Raw genomic sequence first — 19906 nt, 5'->3', positions numbered from 1 at the left:
AATGGAAAATAAACTGTCTGAAGGATAGGAAACGACGAGTACTCTATATAAGAGTTATACCAGATTAGGTGGGGCGGGAGGGGGTGGGTAGGGAGAAGAGAGTAAAATACTGAATAGGGTGCCTCAGGGCTCGGTGCTGTGACCACTACTGTTTCTAACTTATGTAATGACCTGTATTCGGAAACTCAATGCAAAGTGATCAAACTTGCAGATGATATCAAACTAGGAGGAGCAGCAGAATTAGAAAGTGCAGCTCATGAATTACAGAATTAGTTGGATAAAATAAGTAAGTGTGCAGAACAATGGCAGATGAAATTTATCACAAAGCATTACACAAAGGAAGGAAAAATAGACAACACCCAGATACCATGGAATAGTGTTGAAATAGCTTAGGACACAGCTGAAAGAGACCTAGGCGTCTTGGCACGAAACATGTCCAAGCAATGCAGAGTAGCAATTAACAAAGCCAATAAGATGCTAAATCATATGGCCAAACCAGTAGAATAAAAGTCAGGGGAGGAACTGATGAAACTTTATAATGCTCGTGTCAAACCGCACTTTGAATACCGCATCCAGTTCAGGCCCCCAATAAACAAGAAAGACATCCAAGTGCTGAAGACAATGTGCAGAAAAGCCACAAGACTGATCGCTGGTGTCGGGTCTAAGTTATGAGGTAACACTGGAGAATCTTGGGCATTTTAGATTAGAAAGAAGGCATCTGAGAGGTGATCTTATAGAGGTATACAAGGTTATTAAAAGTTAACCTGGAACATTATTTTAAATTTAACTGTGGGAGTAGAACTAAGGGACACAGATTAGTAAGTGATAATTTTAAGACTGACATCAGGAAATGCTTCACACAAAAGATCAACATGTGGAATTGACTTCCAGACAGGGTAATGGAGGCAAAGACCCTGGAATCATTTAAGAAACAATTGAATGCTACAATGGAAGTAGGATCTCTCTGGATAGATGAGTTAAAATGGGCCAAATGGACTTCCTCTTCTGTAAATATCTTGTGCATTTCTGGGTGATTTTCTTCCATTTAAATAATTCCTACCAGAAGACAGAAATAGACATCAGACTCCCATGTTTAGATAATATAATTGGAACTGAGGTGCTATTGTAGCCTAAAATTTGAATTGCAGTAATACAATGTCTTATTTCACAGGATTTTTTAAAAAGTTAGCCCTTCTTCGAATTCTGAGAAAACTGACTTTGCGCAGCTCATAACACAAAATGTGACAATGCTGTTAAAATCTGCAGCACCAGCTTTTTAGACTTCCTTTAGAACTAGAAAGAAAAGTTGAATAGTGTGACCCACTAAAATAATGCATCATAACAAAACCCTAAACACCAAATCATAGAAATTACATTAGAGCAGAAGGCCATTCAGCCTACTGCATGTGAACATAAGAAATAGGAGCAGGAGTAGGCCATACGGCCCCTGGAGCCTGCTCTGCCATTCAATAAGATCATGGCTGATCTTTGACCTCAACTCCACTTTCCCGCCTGATCCCCATATCCCTTGATTCCCCTAGAGTCCAAAAATCTATCTATCTCAGCCCTGAATATACTCAACGACTCAGCATAAACAGCCCTCTGGGGTAGAGAATGCCAAGGATTCACAGCCCTCTGAGTGAAGAATTTCCTCCTTGTCTCAGTCCTAAATTGCTGACCCCTTATCCTGTGACTACGCCCTCTAGTTCCAGACTCTCCAACTGGGGAAACAACCTCTCAGCATCTACCCTGTCAAGTCCCCTCAGCACCTTATATGTTTCAATGAGATCACCTCTCATTCCTTTAAACTCCAGAGAGTATAGGCCCATTCTACTCAATCTTTCCTCATAGGACAACCCTCTCATCCCATAAATCAATCTAGAGAACCTTCGTTGCACCGCCTCCAAGTGTAAGTGGTAATGTGTCAGTGGTAGCTCGTCAGTTGGAGCTATCTACTTCAATCTTATTCCCCTCCTTTTACCCCATATTCTTTGTTAAGTACTTGTCCAATTGCCTTTTAAATTATGTTAAAATCTGTTTCACTCATCACTAGCAGTAAAGCATTCCATGTTCTAATTAATCTAAAAAAAATCTAACGTCCCCCTCCCTTTTAGTAATAATCCTCAATCTATGCCCTTGTTGCCAATTCATAAACCAGAGAAACAATCTTTCACTCTCAAAACCTTTCATAATTTTGAAAAGTTCTATTAGACACCCCCATCGCTTCTCTGTTCCAAAGAAAATAGCCCATATTTTTGAGCCTTTCATAACTACATCCTCGCATTCCTGGTGAATCTTCTCTGTTCCCTTCCCATAACTCTAATATGCTTTCTATTATTAGGTGACCAGATTGTATTCCAACTATAGCCTAACCAATATCTTGTACAAAATCAATGTCACTTCCTTGCTTTAATCCGTATTTAATATTTCACCATTTGCAAAAATAGTGTCTAGGTAGTATTAAGCATATTTAATCTAGTAAACAGATTACTGTAAGTAGGGTAATTGTTAAGCCTTGGGGTCATGAAACTCTGCAAAGGCAGATACTGAAAATCTACAGCTGCCAGATCATAGGAGACACAGTGTGTTATGGAACCTGCTCTGAAACTGAAGAAAAAGAACATAGGGGTGTAAACTATCCAAAATTATCATAATGAACATGAACAGAACCACATCCCAATTTATTTATTCTACTACTACTGGATGATATAGCTCTGAACCAGTTGCTTATGGTAAAAAAATTTGAGCCATGAATTTTCTGTTTAGTCTATAAAGAGAATATACCTCAGTGAACAGAATCAGTTATGAAGAGCAACAGACTTCTTCTTGCCTTTGAATTCTGTCCCCTCCTCTCTTGGAGATACCGACTTGTACTCACATTTCATAATTCAAGCATTTAAAATAGCTTCATACCTTTTTCAACAATTATACAGCACTTTACTCTCCCCCTATCAGAAATGTTCTTACAAAATCTATCCTTACAAAGATTGTGTCGCCCAAGTCTAATAATTAACTCAATTGTGTACTGGGCTTTATATAGGATCGTTCTATATCTTCAATGTCTTCTGAATGGCTGAAATATTAAATACAAGAATCATACAGACTAAATTAGTTAGTTATAGTACTTATTTACAAATTACAAACAGTACAACAAAGCATAAAAAATAGGTAATAACCAGAGTACAATACAACAATGTTCATAAAAAGTTAATTTACCCTTTTCCAAAAAGACTGGTCCTTCACTTATTGTACAAACATTGTTTATTTTCAAACTACAAGAAGTCCAGCAACTCACCATCTTTTTCCAATGCATTGTTTAGTTGGTGAGCACTTGCCCTCTACAGTTTTGTCAGATGGACTTAGAGCTGATACTCCAGTCATAAAATCCTGGTTCTTTTAAACCATTTTTTTCCCTTTTGCAGTTTTGTCTATCAATCAATTGAGGCACAGAACAAAAGGCAGACTTAATCAGATTATAAACTTCCTTGCAGAGATTTCTCACATAATAGCAATCACCTTTCACACTTATAAGTCACAACCACCCTGATCGCCATCACCATCACCACCCCCGCCCCACCAACCACCACCACCACACAAACATGTTTGGAGGACCATACATAATTCAATACTATGGTGTCCTGGCCAATATGTAACTCTCATCCAACATCACTGAAACACATTATCTGGTCATTATCACATTGCTGTTTGTGGGACCTTGCTGTTTGTGGGACCTTGCTGTGCAAAAATTGGCTGCCGTATTTCCTAGATTACAACAGTGACTGCACTTCAAAAGTACTTCATTGGCTGTAAAGCGCTCTGGGGCGTCCTGAGGTCGTGAAAGGCGCTATATATTATTCAAGTCTTTTCTTTCTGTTGTTTAACACACACAATTGAAGGTCTCATATACAACTGTTAGCATAACAAACTAATTAAACAAACTCAAAGTCAAAGCATAAGCCTTCTAGTTCTCACAGTATTAGCCATTAAAAAATAAATGATAGGACCCATTTTGACTCTGGTTAAATCAAGTTTTAAAAATAAAAGAACAGGGAAACAATTTTTCAGGTTTTCTCACATGGTGTATGTCACAGCTGCCTTCAGAACTTCACCCAAGTGACTATTTTTCATGTGAGCCAAATCAGTGAATGCCAGCAGGCTATTTGACTATGGGACAGATGGAGCATTACGGTTAAGCCCAATCTTGTCCTTATTCTACATACACATGCACACTTTCCAGCACAAGACATACACAGCCAGGTGTAGGCACCCTGACTGCAATTTTGCTGTATTTAGCTACTGAGGCACGCACTAAGGACAACTGTTTTACATCCTACTCCTGCCCAGCAGAGATCAGCTAACTCAGACTGGGGATCAAACGCTGGTCTGTGTCATACTTGATAATCAGATGAATAGAACCTCTTGATGAAATAAACAACCTATACTAATTCATTGTTGGGATTATGACCATATTATCTGATCAAAACATTGTGCTCCTGAGATACTTTTCTGCAGCTGAACTTGAACTCATTTATCAATTTCAAACGATCAGATGTGAATGCTGAGTTAATTGCCTCTTAGTACTGTGCAGAGTATTGGTCTCCATATTATAAAAAGGCTATAGAGGCATTGGAGAAGGTGCAAAAAAGATTCACAAGGATGATACCAAAACTGAGAGGATATATTTATCAGGAAAGGCTGAACAGGTTTGGGCTCTTATCTCTAGAAAAAAGGGTGACCTGATAGAGGTCTTTAAGATAATGAAAGGGTGTGATAGGGTAGACATAGAGAAAATGTTTCCACTTGTGAGCAAGTCCAAAACTAGAGGTCATAAATATAAGATAGTCACTAATAAATCTATTAGTGAATTCAGGAGAAACTTCTTTAACCAAAGAGTGGTAAGAATGTGGAATGTGCTACCACAAGGAGTAGTTGAGGCAAATTGCACAGATGCATTTAAAGGGAAACCTGAATAAGCATGCAAGTGAGAAAGGAATAGAAGGGCATGCTGATAGAGTTAGATGAAGTAGGAAGAGAGGAGGCTTGTGTGGAGCATAAATGATCAGTTGAGCTGATTGGCCTGTTTCTGTGCTGTAGACACGATGTAACATGATGAAAAGTTGTTACGGCCAAAAAAATGACAGGATTTCATCAAGTAATTTTTGCTGGTTCTTTCACAGTCTTCAATTTTGCACGTACACCAGACACAAATATTAGTGACTTTACACTAAAACAATTGCCTGCTGGTTCCAAATGAAGTAAAGATGATGATGATGATCCTTGATTTGTGCCAGTGTGCCATGCAAAAACACGCTACAGGAGAATTCTGTTAAGGTGTTTAAGTGTTTGCAGGTGAAGGGTGACTTTACACTTTCAATCTGTGCTAGCACTAATACTCAGAAATTAAATTTAGACCCAGTTTGCTGTGCTGCGACCTGCCCAATTTTCCAACATTTGCTGCACCCAGGCAACCAAGTGTGCCTGGACCAAGGAAAATTTCCCCTTTAGTGGCAAAGGGAGAGGATTGAATTTGCAATACGAAATTGTTTAATTTGTGCAGCAACATTTTTATTTTTAATATTTGGAGATAAGCCTACCAAATAAAAATCCTACTGCTGTCTATTCTTAATCTTAGATGGAAAATACAGTTTTTGGCTGACTTTTACTTCCCTCCGCCCATTAAAAAGAGAATTTACCTATTCATTTGAAAGAGAACTGTGCTATTAACTGTCAACAGTTAATGTTCCTATGTAACAGCTGTCAGAATCGATTGGCATGTAATGATGGCTGCTTCAAATTAATGGAAGGGGATGGACTGGAAAGAGATTAAAGAAAATGGGAAGCTGTACTTTATAAATGCAAGGCATCTTATATATATATATATTCAGAAAGTTTCATTTTTCTCTTCCTTCTCTCCTCTTCCCCCCCCCATTCCCTCCAAAAGAAATATCAAAGCAAAATTAGCTTCACTATTTACAGTTACATAAAATCTCCACTGATCATTAAAGGTTTTAGAAATTCAGAGCAGAACAGCAAAAAATAGCTATGTGGTGCAGAGATGGGGCAACACTTAGAAATGTGTGCACAAGGGCCGAGGTAGGAAGAAGGAAATGAAACCATTTTGCAAACTATTTAATAGTGTTTTACATTAATATCATCTCTATTAAAATATAATCAAAGTAAAAATAATCAATTTTTAGCAATGCAGATGCAACTGAATTTTTAGTGACACTGGTGTATTGTGGACAACTTATTAATGCAATACTGCTAGATAATATTTTGACACTTCCAACAGAAAGGAAATGTTGCATTAGTTTCCAGAGTTCATCTTTAAAAGTAACCACTGATCAAACACCAGCAGTTATTTATTCCAAAATATTTAAACGCACTTATCCAGCATCACTGTTAAATTTCTAACAGACATATTTTCCATCCTTCACCTGCAAACACTTAAACACCTTAACACAATTCTCCTGTAGTGTGTTTTTGCATGGCGCAGTGGCACAAATCAAGAATCATCATCATCCTTACTTCACTTAGAACCAGCAGGCAATTGTTTTCATAGAAAATGTTTGCCATTTTAAAGCAGAGCACAAAAGATTTGGGGATTTTCCAAGGTAGGAATTCCTGGTATACTCTTCTGAAATATATTTTGAAGTGTGCCTTTTCTAACTTTGTTCTCAAGAAACTCAAAAGACCACATACAATTACAGAATGAAAATTGAGCTGGGGAAAAGAGATTAAGAAAAAAAAATAACCAAAATAGGATGAAAGCAGCAAAAACAGCTAGCATTTGTCAGAATAATCACAAAATATAGTAAAGCGAACATACTATTACCCAATTGTTTTGAGGCAAACAATCACACTGACTTAGGAAGAATTCAAAATAGCAGATATTAACATTTCAGAAATATTTAACACACTGGAGAATAATTGTGAAATATCCAACAATTTGCTGTCGAGTTATATCACAAATACAGCCTTCCTAAGTTACATGGCCAGTGTTCGTGGACAGATAAGTAGGAGAGCTTCTAGCTTCCAAAAGGTTAACTTTTAAAAAGGAACATAGTTTAATGTCACGAGTTCACTTAGCATTTTTGGTAAAAGTTTATTAAGACATTACTTTATTGAGATGACAAGTTAATATTCAGACACAAAAATGAAGAATACCAGAACATGAATTTTAAATATTTACTCTATCATGCCCACCTTCTCTTGAATTATTAATACTTTCTAAATAACTCTGTTCTGTAAACTCACTTCTAAGCGCATAACTACTTTCTTTATCTACTATTAAATTGTCAAAAACCACACCCAGACAGACTCTTAAATAAACTGTTTCAGAACTATGATATTAAGGGCACATTTTTAAGGTTTAGTGGTATAACTCTCTCCCACTCATAACATCTGTCAGATTCCCTCCAATGTTCATATTTTGATATCCAGTTAAATAATTTTTCAGTTTTAACATACAAAACAACGCACAAGTCACACCATTGCTAAGTGTCTTACTTTACATAAGGGAAGTTATAATGCCACTTTTGCATTGGTGCATATGGTTTTGGTTGCATACAGGCGCTAAGTGACAGGGTAACTCAGGAGTCAGGTCTTGAGCTAACACTGGAATGTACTAAACATAAGTGATGCAAGACTCACCCTCAGGGAGGCAGTCTCCAGTGCACTGTGAAGCTGTGCTTAAAAAGTGCTCAAGCAGTCTGCTGGACCTTTTGAAGTTATACAGTCTCTTTAATAGGAGAAAGAAGATGTTTCCATTTGCACTTTCAAAATGTTAAAAATTCACTGGCCAGAGAGCAGAACTCTACGCATGTGCAAAAGAACATATGCGCAATGATCTCTTCTGGCCGAAAGAATGTGATTTGATTTTACTATAACATGGGTCTTGATGGCTCCACTTAGCACTTCGTGACTGCCAGATTCAGACCACTGATGCAGTAAAACTGCAGGCTACATCACACTGATGTGAATCTCACCTCCTAATATTTATAGGCTTTAAAGTGGACAAGTAGCAGTGGAGATTATTGAAGAATGAAAATAGGAGGTATTTTTAAGTTACATATATATTAGGCTACGCTGATGTCCCTGAATGCGTTGACAACATTTTGCAAAACAATTAGGCAAGAAAGTTAAAAGCGTTTCAGGTAGACAATCGAACCAAACAGTACAATATTCAGTAGCCTAAAAATTAGTTGCTTTATACCATGAAAGCTTCAACCCACTTTCTCGCTATAGTAAGAACGTGGTTGTTCACAGGGTCTACAAAAGAATTTCAACTCCATTTGACAACATTTGTTTGCACAATTTTCACAAATGCAACTTACTGCCTGCACAAAGTTATGGAATTGCTTTGGGGGTAGAAAACAATGTTACAAGTGTTTTCTCTTAAATCTCAACATGTTTCATTGTAAAACAATTGGATAGCTTCCTCCGCATTCTATTGACCTGCAAATAACAAACATGGAAATAAGAAAACATACACATAAAAATCTTTGAAGATGACTAACTTATTTTGCAACATACACAAAGTGGGCAGATAAGTTCACAAGAGAATGAGCTATTGGGAATTATAAATTACTCTACAGACACACTTGTTATGTTTGGTGAGAATGTGGAACTCACTCCCATGTGGAGTGGTTGAAGCTGATAGCATTGATGCATTTATTCGTTCATGGGATGTGGGCATCGTTGGCAAGGCCAGCATTTATTGCCCATCCCTAATTGCCCTTGAGAAGGTGGTGATGAGCTGCCTTCTTGAAGCGCTGCAGTCCGTGTGGTGAAGGTTCTCCCACAGTGTTGTTGGGTAGGGAGTTCCAGGATTTTGACCCAGCGACGATGAAGGAATGGCGAGTGTGTGACTTGGAGGGGAACGTGCAGGTGGTGTTGGTCCCATGAGCCTGCTGCCCTTGTCCTTCTAGGCAGTAGAGGTCGCGGGTTTGGGAGGTGCTGACGAAGAAGTCTCGACTGGTTGCTGCAGTGCATCCTGTGGTACACACTGCAGCCACGGTGCACCGGTGGTGAAGGGAGTGAATGTTTAGGGTGGTCGATGGGGTGCCAATCAAGCGGGCTGCTTTGTCCTGGATGGTGTCGAGCTTCTTGAGTGTTGTTGGAGCTGCACTCATCCAGGCAAATGGAGAGTATTCCATCCCACTCCTGACTAGTGCCTTGTAGATGGTGGAAAGGCTTTGGGGAGTCAGGAGGTGAGTCACTCACCGCAGGATACCCGACCTCTGACCTGCTCTTGTAGCCATAGTATTTATGTGGCTGGTCCAGTTAAGTTTCTGGTCAATGGTGAGCCACCCAGGATGTTGATGGTCGGGGATTCGGCGATGGTAATGCCGTTGAATGTCAAGGGGAGGTGGTTAGACTCTCTCTTGTTGGAGATGGTCATTGCCTGGCACTTGTCTGGTGCGAATATTACTTGCCACTTATCAGCCCAGGCCTGGATGTTGTCCAGGTCTTGCTGCAGGCAGGCACAGACTGCTTCATTATCTGAAGGGTTGCAAATGGAAGTGAACACTGTGCAATCATCAGCGAACATCCCCATTTCTGACCTTATGATGGAGGGAAGGTCATTGATGAAGCAGCTGAGGAACTCCTGCAGCAACGTCCTGAGGCTGAGATGATTGGCCTCCAACAACCACTACCATCTTCCTTTGTCCTAGGCATGACTCCAGTCACTGGAGAGTTTTCCCAGATTTCCATTGACTTCAATTTTACTAGGGCTCCTTGGTGCCTCACACAGTCAAATTCTGCCTTGATGTCAAGGGCAGTCACTATCTCACCTCTGGAATTCAGCTCTTTTGTCCATATTTGGACCAAGGCTGTAATGAGGTCTGGAGCCGAGCGGTCCTGGCGGAACCCAAACTGTGCATCGGTGAGCAGGTTATTAGTGATTAAGTGCTGCTTGATAGCACTGTCGACGATACCTTCCATCACTTTGCTGATGATTGAGAGTAGACTGATGGGGCAGTAATTGGCCGGGATTGGATTTGCACTGCTTTTTGTGGACAGGACATACCTGGGCAATTTTTCACATTGTCGGGTAGATGCCAGTGTTGTAGCTGTACTGGAACAGCTTGGCTAGAGGCGCAGCTAGTTCTGGAGCACAAGACTTCAGCACTACAGCCGGGATGTTGTCGGGGCCCATAGCCTTTGCTGTATCCAGTGCACTCAGCCATTTCTTAATATCACGTGGAGTGAATCGAATTGGCTGAAGACTGGCTTCTGTGATAGTGGGGATATCGGGAGGAGGCCGAGATGGATCATCGACTCGGCACTCCTGGCTGAAGATGGTTGCAAAATCTTCAGCCTTGTCTTTTGCACTCACATGCTGGACTCTGCCATCATTGAGGATGGGGATGTTCACAGATCCTCCTCCTCCAGTTAGTTGTTTAATTGTCCACCGCCATTCACAACTGGATGTAGCAGGACTGCAGAGCTTTGATCTAATCCGTTGGTTGTGGAATCGCTTAGCTCTGTCTATAGCATTTTGCTTCCGCTGTTTAGCATGCATGTAGTCCTGTGTTGTAGCTTCACCAGGTTGGCACCTCATTTTTAGGTACGCCTGGTGCTGCTCCTGGCATGCTCTTCTACACTCCTCATTGAACCAGGGTTGATCCCCTGGCTTGTTGGTAATGGTAGAGTGAGGAATATGCCAGGCCATGAGGTTACAGATTGTGCTGGAATACAATTCTGCTGCTGCTGATGGCCCACAGCGCCTCATGGATGCCCAGTTTTGAGCTGCTAGATCTGTTCGGAATCTATCCCATTTAGCACAGTGGTAGTGCCACACAACATATTGGATGGTGTCCTGTGTGTGAAGATGGGACTTCGTCTCCAAAGGGACCGTATGGTGGTCACTCCTATCAATACTGTCATGGACAGATGCATCTGCGACAGGTAGATTGGTGAGGACGAGGTCAAGTAGGTTTTTCCTTCATATTGGTTTGCTCACCACCTGCCGCAGGCCCAGTCTGGCAGCTATGTCCTTCAGGATTCGGCCAGCTCGGTCAGTAGTGGTGCTACCGAGCTACTCTTGGTGATGGACATTGAAGTCCCCCACATTCTGTGCCCTTGCTTCCTCCAAGTGGTGCTCAACATGGAGAAGGACTGATTCATCAGCTGAGGGAGGGCGGTCGGTGGTAATCAGCAGGAGGTTTCCTTGCCCATGTTTGACCTGTTGCCATGAGATTTCATGGGGTCCGGAGTCAATGTTGAGGACTCCCAGGGCCACTCCCTCCTGACTGTGTACCACTGTACCACCACCTCTGGTGGGTCTGTCCTGCCAGTGGGACACGACATACCCAGGGATGGTGATGGAAGAAACTGAGACGTTGGCTGAAAGGTATGATTCTGTGAGTATGGCTATGTCGGGCTTGACTATTCTGTGGGACAGCTCTCCCAATTTTGGCACAAGTCTCCAGATGTTAGCGAGGAGGACTTTGCAGGGTAACCGGGGCTTTGTCTACCTTTGTCATTTCCGGTGCCTGGTGGTCTGATGCCAGGTGGTCCATCCGGTTTTATGGTTATTGTGACTTTCTGTAGCGAGATTGTACAACTGAGTGGCTTTTTAAGGGGAGGCTTGTTGTAAACATGAGGGAGAAGGGAATGGAGGGACAGGCGAGCATGGTGGGAAGAGGTAATTAGAGTGGGAGGAGGCTTGTGTGGACTATAAACATTGGCATAGATCAGTTGGGACAATTGGCCTGTAGATTCTATGTAAATTACATATCTGGTTCAATGGCATGCAATTGTACATACTATATAATGAAAATAGTCATCTGGATACCACAAGGAGTAGTTGAGGCAAATAGCATGGATGCATTTAAGGGGAAGCTGGATAAATACACGAGGGAGAAAGGAATAGAAGGGTATGCTGAAAGGGTTAGATGAAGAGGGGTGGGAGGAGGCTCATGTGGAGCATCAACACTGGCATAGACCAGCTGTTGACTCGATGGATAGCAAGGGACAGCAGTTTTTAAAAAACTTATAAAAGCAGCTTTCTGCAAGAAATATCTGATTTCTGCATTAGATAATTTAAGTTCAAAATCTTCTGACAACACACGTGAACTAAATACTATAAATCAAATCATTTTTGCTAATTTCATGTCTGTAATTTATCACCATTTTTCCTCCATCCCTTTTCCCCTAAAGGCATTGCTGGGCACCCACCTGGGCCTCACCCAACTAGCCATTCTTCATTTGAGAACCCAGTGACCGTTAGCAGGCTATTCTATTACACGGGCCTCACAGCCAAAGATAATGTTGTCGTCACCTGATGCCCACGTGCACTGGATAGCAATCGAAAGCAGAAACTCTGGCTGATTTTTCTTTCACTAACTCAAAGCATTGTAGCTAATCGTAGTGACCCAAATGAGATCAACTGATGCAGCACAAACCAGGCATTAAACTTGGGACGTTCCTATTCTGTACGACTCGGTTAGTCACTATCTTAACTCGCTGAACCAAGAGAAGAGCCCTAGCTATGAAAATTGAACTATTACAAGTATTTTTATCACATCTATTACAAAATGGCATCAAAATGTTCAGGCGCAAGATTAGAACAATTTGATTATTTCAATATGCATGTTTTCATGGAAATTTAGCCCCGTGAAAGTTAACAAATTTATAGTATGAATCGAAAGTCTTCCACCCTATCGGAATATACAGCCAGAACAAATTGATGGTACTAAAGGAGGACTGGTTCATTTTAGCAAGCCTCAGTGACCAGGGATTTTTTATTAAAAAATACAAATAAGTGTATTCAAAACTACCTTTTGTAGAGGGAAGTCAAACTTTTTTGAATTTCATATTCTGTAATTTGTAGATTTCACTATATATTGCAGTTTAATATGAAATATTAGCATTAGATGGCCAAACTACATCCACTTGCTGCTCAAATTCATTCGCAACATTCCCAGCAGTTTTATCAAACTACCAGAATTATAGAAATTGCAACTTCATAACATTACAGAGATCATAGAGCTTAATCGTACAGTGCTTTTTTAAAAAAAGCAAATGATTACTACCAAGTGAATACACACACGTGTGTGCATGTGCTTGTGTGCGCACAGTGCATGTGTGCTGTTTGAATCTTCTGCGGTTTATTTATCTGCACTTAATCATCTATGAAAGATTCTCTCTCATGCTCCCAGTGACTCTTGACTCCACATGATGCAATCAACAGATTTTCTACAATCCTAATAGATTCTTCCACATGGGAATTGGTCACAGATGCTATTACTGCCAAGGGGCAAAGCCCAAATGTTTAGGGATTCTGGAAAAGTGGCATCATTTCTAGAAGTAGTCCAGAGAGAACAAAACATTTTTCACCCAACTTTGTATGCTTTGGTGAATCCAGTAATGTTGTGTGGTCCTAATGACAAAAAAAATTAGGTTGGAACTGGTGGGGCTTCATTTGTGTCCAAGCATGTATCGTACAACTAGAAGTTCCCAGTCAACTTTTTAAACTAGATAAGTCTGTGGGATACTTAAATAGCAAATAATTCCAAGGTCAAAACAATATAACAATTAACCCTCATTTTGGAAAGTATAAAATAGCAATCAAAACAAATTCCAAAACATCCACTTTCACCAAAGAGACAGCAACTAGGTAAAAGGACAAAATGATACAACATCTGGAATCCAAAACAAATACTGTCTCGCATTTTTCAGGACATTTCTTTCATATTATGATTTTGTATTTGGTTCCATTTTCATAACAACATTAAAGGCTACAGGAATTTTCGAATAGAAGAGAAAAATATTGTTGACTTTTGGCTGCATCTTATATCTTTTCATAAGTTATTCGGTAACATTTATTCTCTACATTCGGTACATTATTATTTTTATTTTACAAGTAAAATTGTTACAATTATTGTAAACTAGATATCAAATTTAAATGCAATATAGGAGTTGGATTTTGGTTCCAAAGAATCTTAACAGTTTGGTGAATCTACAGTTCAATTTTTGAGGTTCAAAAGTAGAACCAGTTATCTACTTAAATACCAGAGCTGGAATTAACAGCAGAGAAAAGAATACTGAAACTAAGCTAAGCAGCAATATGGAGCTTAAAACCATGCTTGTTAGAACTTGACCTTTCTCTCTATATAGCTCCCAAACCCAGAACATATACAGAACCATAAATAAACTGGTATCGCATAAAACATTTTAAATCATTAGTCACATGATACAGTATTATGCAACTGCTAATGTCATGATGCTTAGAACTGATGTTAGTTTACATCAAACATTACATTCATATAAATTAAATTTACCTTAGTTATTTATTACTATCACTGTACTAAGGGTAAAAATCATACTACAATATTTGAGTTATGTCTCCCAAGTACCAGTAAATCAATTGATTTTAAGTAAAACACTGATGCAAATTAAGCATTTTTAAAACAATGTTAAAAGACAGTTACAGTTTTGGGAAAACTATTTTCAAAGTTATTCCTGCACATCCAAAAAACAAGCACCTAAGCAGTTTATTTATAGCCATTTAAACTAGTTGGACTTTTTTCCCTCTTGTCTCACTGGTGGATTCTTCAAGCCAGTTATCAGTAGAATGTAGACCACATTTGCTGGACATGGTAGATCACTTGCAGTTACAGCAAAGGATTTGATAACATCTTGTCGTGCGCATAATGGAAATCTCAATTCGCATAGTGTTTTGAAACACATTAAAACTCACACCTAAGAAGTTAAAGGCAACTTGAAAAAAAAACTTGGACCTCTAGTTATCTTAAGATTCCATTATTCCATATTGTGTCTAAACCAATTTATAATAAATTGTATTTATATAGCACCTTTAACATAGAAAAAGCATCCCAAGCAACTTCACAGAGAAGTAATCAGACAAAAATACATGCTGAACCAAAGGAGATATTAGGATAGATGACCAAAAGCTTGGTCAAAGAGGTAGATTTTAAGGGGGGGGTGGGTCTAAAGGAGGAGAGGTTGGTAGAAATTCAAAGGAGTTAAAGGAGGGATTTCCAGAGTGTACGGCCTAGGCACCTGAAGGCACTGTTGCCAATGGTGGGGCAAAGAAGGTGGGGGGGTAAGAGTTTGGACAAGAGGCCGGAGTCAGAGGAATGGAGAGTTTGGGGGGGGGGGGGGGGTGGGGGGGTAGGAGTTTTAAGGCTGGAGGAGGTTACAGAGAAAGGGATGGGTGAGGCTGTGAAGGGATTTAAACACAAGGATAAGAATTTTAAACTGGAGATGTGGAGGACCTGGCACCAATCTAGGACAGTGCAGACAGGGGTGATAGATGAGCAGGACTTGGTGTAGGATAATAATATGGGCAAGCAGAGATCGGATGAGCTGAAGTTTACGGAGGATGGATAATGGGAGGCTGACGAGGCAGCATTGGGGTACTGAAGTCTGGAGGTGACAAAAGACATAAGAACATAAGAACTAGGAGCAGGAGTCGACCAAACAGCCCCTCAAGGCTGCTCTGCTGTTCAAGAAAAGTATGGCTGACCTTCGACCTCAACTCCATTTTTCCACCCAATTCCCATTTCCCTTGATTCCCTTAGAGTCCAAAAATCTACCGATCTCACCCTTGAATATACTCAACGAGTGAGCATCCACAGCCCTCCAGGGTAGAGAATTCCAAAGATTCACAACCCTCTGAGTGAAGAAATTCTTCCTCATCTCAGTCCTAAATGTCCAACACCTTATCCTGAGACTATGTCCCCTAGCTCTAGACTCTCCAGCCAGGGGAAACAGCCTCTCAGCATCTACCCTGTAAAGCCCTCTCAGAATCTTATATGTTTCAATGAGATCACCTCTCATTCTTCTAAACCCCAAAGAGTATAGGCCCATTCTACTCAATCTCCCCATAGGACAACCCTCTCATCCCAGGAATCAATTTAGTGAATCTTCGTTGAACCACCTCTAAGGCAAGTATATCCTTCCCTAGATAAGGAGACCAAAACCACACAGAGCACCCCAGGCGTGGTCTCAACAAGCCTTGTACAATTGCAGCAAGACTTCTTTACTCTTGTACTCAGACCACCCTGCAATAAAGGCCAATATGCCATTTGCCTTCCTAATTACTTGCTGCACCTGCATGTCAACTTTCTGTGTTTCATGTACAAGGACTCCCAAATCCCTCTGAACGCCAACATTTAATAGTTTCTCGTCATTTAAAAAAATATTCTGTTCTTCTATTCTTCCTACCGAAGTGAATAACCTCATATTTCCCCACGTTATACTCCATCTGCCGTCTTCTTGCCCACTCACTTAACCCGTCAATATCCCTTTGCAGACTCTTTGCGTCCTCCTCATAGCTTACTTTCTCACCTAGCTTTGTATCGTCAGCAAACTTGGATAACATTACACTCGGTCCCTTCATCCAAGTCATTAATATATATTGTAAATAGATGAGGGTTTCAGTGGCATTTGGGCTGAGGTAGGAGTGGGGGTGGCGGGGGGTGCTGTTATGGAGATGGAAGGAACTTATTAACCAGTATTAGAAATATTTTATCAATACCCATCTATTGTAGAACACAAATGCTGAATTAGCAACAAGTTTACAGTATGCTGCACCTACTCTCATATCCTGCACAGGTCTCAAGTTGCCAACAGAACTACCTAAACATGTCACACTCACTTTCCATAAACTTGTTCAATAGAAACCACAGGGAAAAAAAAAATCAATAGTCATTTTTTGAATCACTCAACTCTGATAAGATATGGAAAAGTATTTTATACAGTGGGTTACATTTTATATTTGTACATTGTGAGTAACAGTATTGGTCACCATCAGGAAAAACAACAGTATATTCCACTAATTTAAGTTTTTTTTAATAAATTGCCTTTACTTACTTACTTTTAGTTTACTAAAACTTCTAGCAGGGTTTCACAAAGTAGCATATTGTACTACATCCAGTGCATTAATAGAATAAGCAGCAGCTGCACCCTTCCTTGATCTGCACCAAGAACCATAATCACTGTATGCATTTTCACATTCAATAAATAACCATTGTACAGCGGAATCCCATTACAGGGGAGGGACCTTGTAAGTGATGGTAACATTCAATTCTGTAGGATGCCTCCTCTGTTACAGTATTATAAATTGACCTCAAGCCTCGTAAACTCACATGTAACTTATCTGGCAACATAGAATTTAGGGAACACAGTAACTGTACTAGTTTTTTAAAAATACATTACAGATGCATTAAGCACTTATAGATGATCTAAAAGGGTTTTTTTTACAAAGCACCAAACTACTTCCCATTCATTTCCCATGAAAATTTTACAAACCAAAACATACTTAAAAGGAGGACTCCATTCACTTCAATGCCCAAATAATACTAACATTTTAAAAGCAAGAAATCTCCACATTTACTTATATTTCTCAGTCATCCCTTTATCATTGCTTCATATGGCTGGTTAGAGAAATTCATAGAACAGATTTTTTTTTAGTCCAGAACTCACTGTTGGCGATTAGTGGATGAACGCCTAACACATCTGCACGAAATTCCTCTGCCAGCTATTTTAATGGAATTGTTTTCTCTTTTAAATAGGTTAATGCATCTGTTAAAATAGTGGACAGAAGGATGTCAAACAGTCATGTTAAGTGTTTGTCCATCAACATGACCAACAGTAATTTCTATCCTTTAATAGGAACAGGAGTAGGCCATTTAGCCCCTCGAGCCTGTTCCGCCATTCAATGAGATCATTGCTGATCTGTGACCTATCTCCATATACCCATCTTAGCCCCATATCCCTCAATACCTTTGGTTAATAAAAATCTATCAATCTCAGATTTAAAATTAATGGTTGAGCTAGCATCAACTGCCATTTGGGGAAGAGAGCTCCAAACTTCTACCACCCTTTGCGCGTAGAAGTGTTTCCTAACTTCACCCTTGAAAGTCCTGGCTCTAATTTTTAGGCTGTGTCCCCTAATCTGAGATTCCCCAACCAGAAATGTGTAGAATTCCCTTGTAGAATTCCCTGGAGCAGAATCATGAAGTCATTGTGAACACAGAAAGCTAGCCACTCATCTAGATTATACCAATATATGCTACATCATAGACTTGGATCTGCTCAAGTACTACTAGTAAATGTTTTTTTGCGCATTTGAATGGTAGCTCCAACAAGGAAGTGTAAAATGCCAGTTAAAGGTTAGAGATTATATAAACAAACTCCTCCAATTGGACCGGTCCACTGCCGTGCTACTGTATCACAGCGCTCCGAACAATGACAGATTTGTCAGCCCAGAACTGAACAGTGTAAACGAATGGCTACGAGCAGCATTTCTAGTTCAATACCAACTAGATTGGAATTTCATGATGTTGTTACGGAGGGAATCCCACAGAAAATGTCTGCACCCAGGCTTCCTCCAATCAACACGTGATGAAACTGATGATCGAGAATCCTTAATGTACCAATATCTTTATGACATTTGGGGATTGCATGTCAATTCAATGACTGAAGTGTCTACTAACTTTGGCTTTTATTTTGGTGTACAGACATGAGCTAGTGTACACAATTCAACCTGTAAAATGTCTTTCCAAAGTAGAAGCATCCTCTATTTTTTCATATTTTGTTAATATTGATCCATGCATGTCAAATTAGAAAATTGTTTTCATAGATAGTTTTCTTTAGATTTATCTGTGCATAGAAAATTGTTAATTACAAGTAACAATAGCTTTAGCTGCTAAATCCTGATACACAATATCAATGAAATATCTTGTATAGCTACAGTATATAAACGCATTAAAAAATATTGAGTGTTGTAGGTGGTTTTAGTTTAGGCACCACGTCAGAGTAATTGCTCAAACAACTGGTGGTGCTCTCATTACTAGACTAGAGGTTATGTGTTCCATGATGTCACTGCTCCAAAACACTGCATGTTGTTGTCATAACTACATCATCATCTCCATGACTGACAGCCAGTCTTGCAGATCAAATGTAAACAGCATTTTTGTTTACAAATGTAAAAGATTTGTGGGAAAGTAAGCTGTGAGGAAGACACAAAAAGTCTGCAAAGGGATACAGACATAGGGCAAGAAGTTGGCAGATGTCCTTGTACACGAAACACAGAAAGTTAACACGCAGGTACAGCAGCAATTAGGAAGGCAAATGGCATGTTGGCCTTTACTGCAAAGGGATTGGAGTACAAGAGTAAGGAAGTCTTGCTGCAATTGTATAGGACTTCAGTGAGACCTCACCTGGAGTACTGTGTATAGTTTTGGTCTCCTTACCTAAAGAAGGATATACTTGCCTTAGAGGTGGTGCAACGAAGGTTCACTAGATTGATTTCTGGGATGAGAGGGTTGTCCTAGGAGGAGAGATTGAGTAGAATGGACCTGTAATCTCCAGAGTTTAGAAGAATGAGAAGTGATTTCATTGAAACATACAAGATTCTGAGGGGGCTTTACAGGGTAGATGCGGAGAGGCTATTTCCCCTAGCTGGAGAGCCTAAAACTGGGGGCAGTCTCAGGATAAGGGGACGGCCATTTAGGACAGAGATGAGGAGGAATTTCTTCACTCAGAGAGTTGTGAATCTTTGGAATTCTCTATCCCAGAAGGCTGTGGATGCTCAGTCGGTGAGTATATTCAAGGCCGAGATCGATACAATTTTGGACTCTAAGGGAATCAAGGGATATGGGGATCGGGCGGAAAAGTGGAGTTGAGGTCGAAGATCAGCCATGATCTTATTGAATGGCAGAGCAGGCTCGAGGGTACTCCTGCTCCTATTTCTTATGTTTAACTCTAACAAACATCAAATGAATTTTAAGATAAGGATTTTGTTTCCTTACCGCCTCATAATCTTATAAGTTTCTTTTTCATTTCTGCAATAAAAAAATTTGTTGGAATTGATGTTTTAGCCATCTTTACAAATGCATATTTCAGCTAAACATAAAACTATTATGAA

General features: G+C 39.9%; 1 protein-coding gene across 2 annotated transcripts in view; it reads right to left on the bottom strand.

The window, feature by feature from the left end:
* Positions 1–19906, bottom strand: part of LOC137320867 (single-stranded DNA-binding protein 2) — a 429480-nt gene that overhangs the window by 407495 nt on the left and 2079 nt on the right. The window contains exon 2 of one of the 2 annotated variants that reach the window (XM_067982791.1): positions 19791–19823. The exons of the other annotated variant lie outside the window; for it this stretch is intronic. Within the exon in view, the coding sequence (XP_067838892.1) occupies positions 19791–19823 (33 nt within the window). The remainder of the gene's footprint in view (positions 1–19790; positions 19824–19906) is intronic. 2 annotated transcript variants of the gene reach the window in all.

Source organism: Heptranchias perlo, chromosome 4 (assembly GCF_035084215.1).
Source record: "Heptranchias perlo isolate sHepPer1 chromosome 4, sHepPer1.hap1, whole genome shotgun sequence".
NCBI classification, from domain to species: domain Eukaryota; kingdom Metazoa; phylum Chordata; class Chondrichthyes; order Hexanchiformes; family Hexanchidae; genus Heptranchias; species Heptranchias perlo.
The sequence above is the reverse complement of the archived record's forward strand: the minus strand, read 5'-3'. Positions and strand labels throughout refer to the sequence as shown.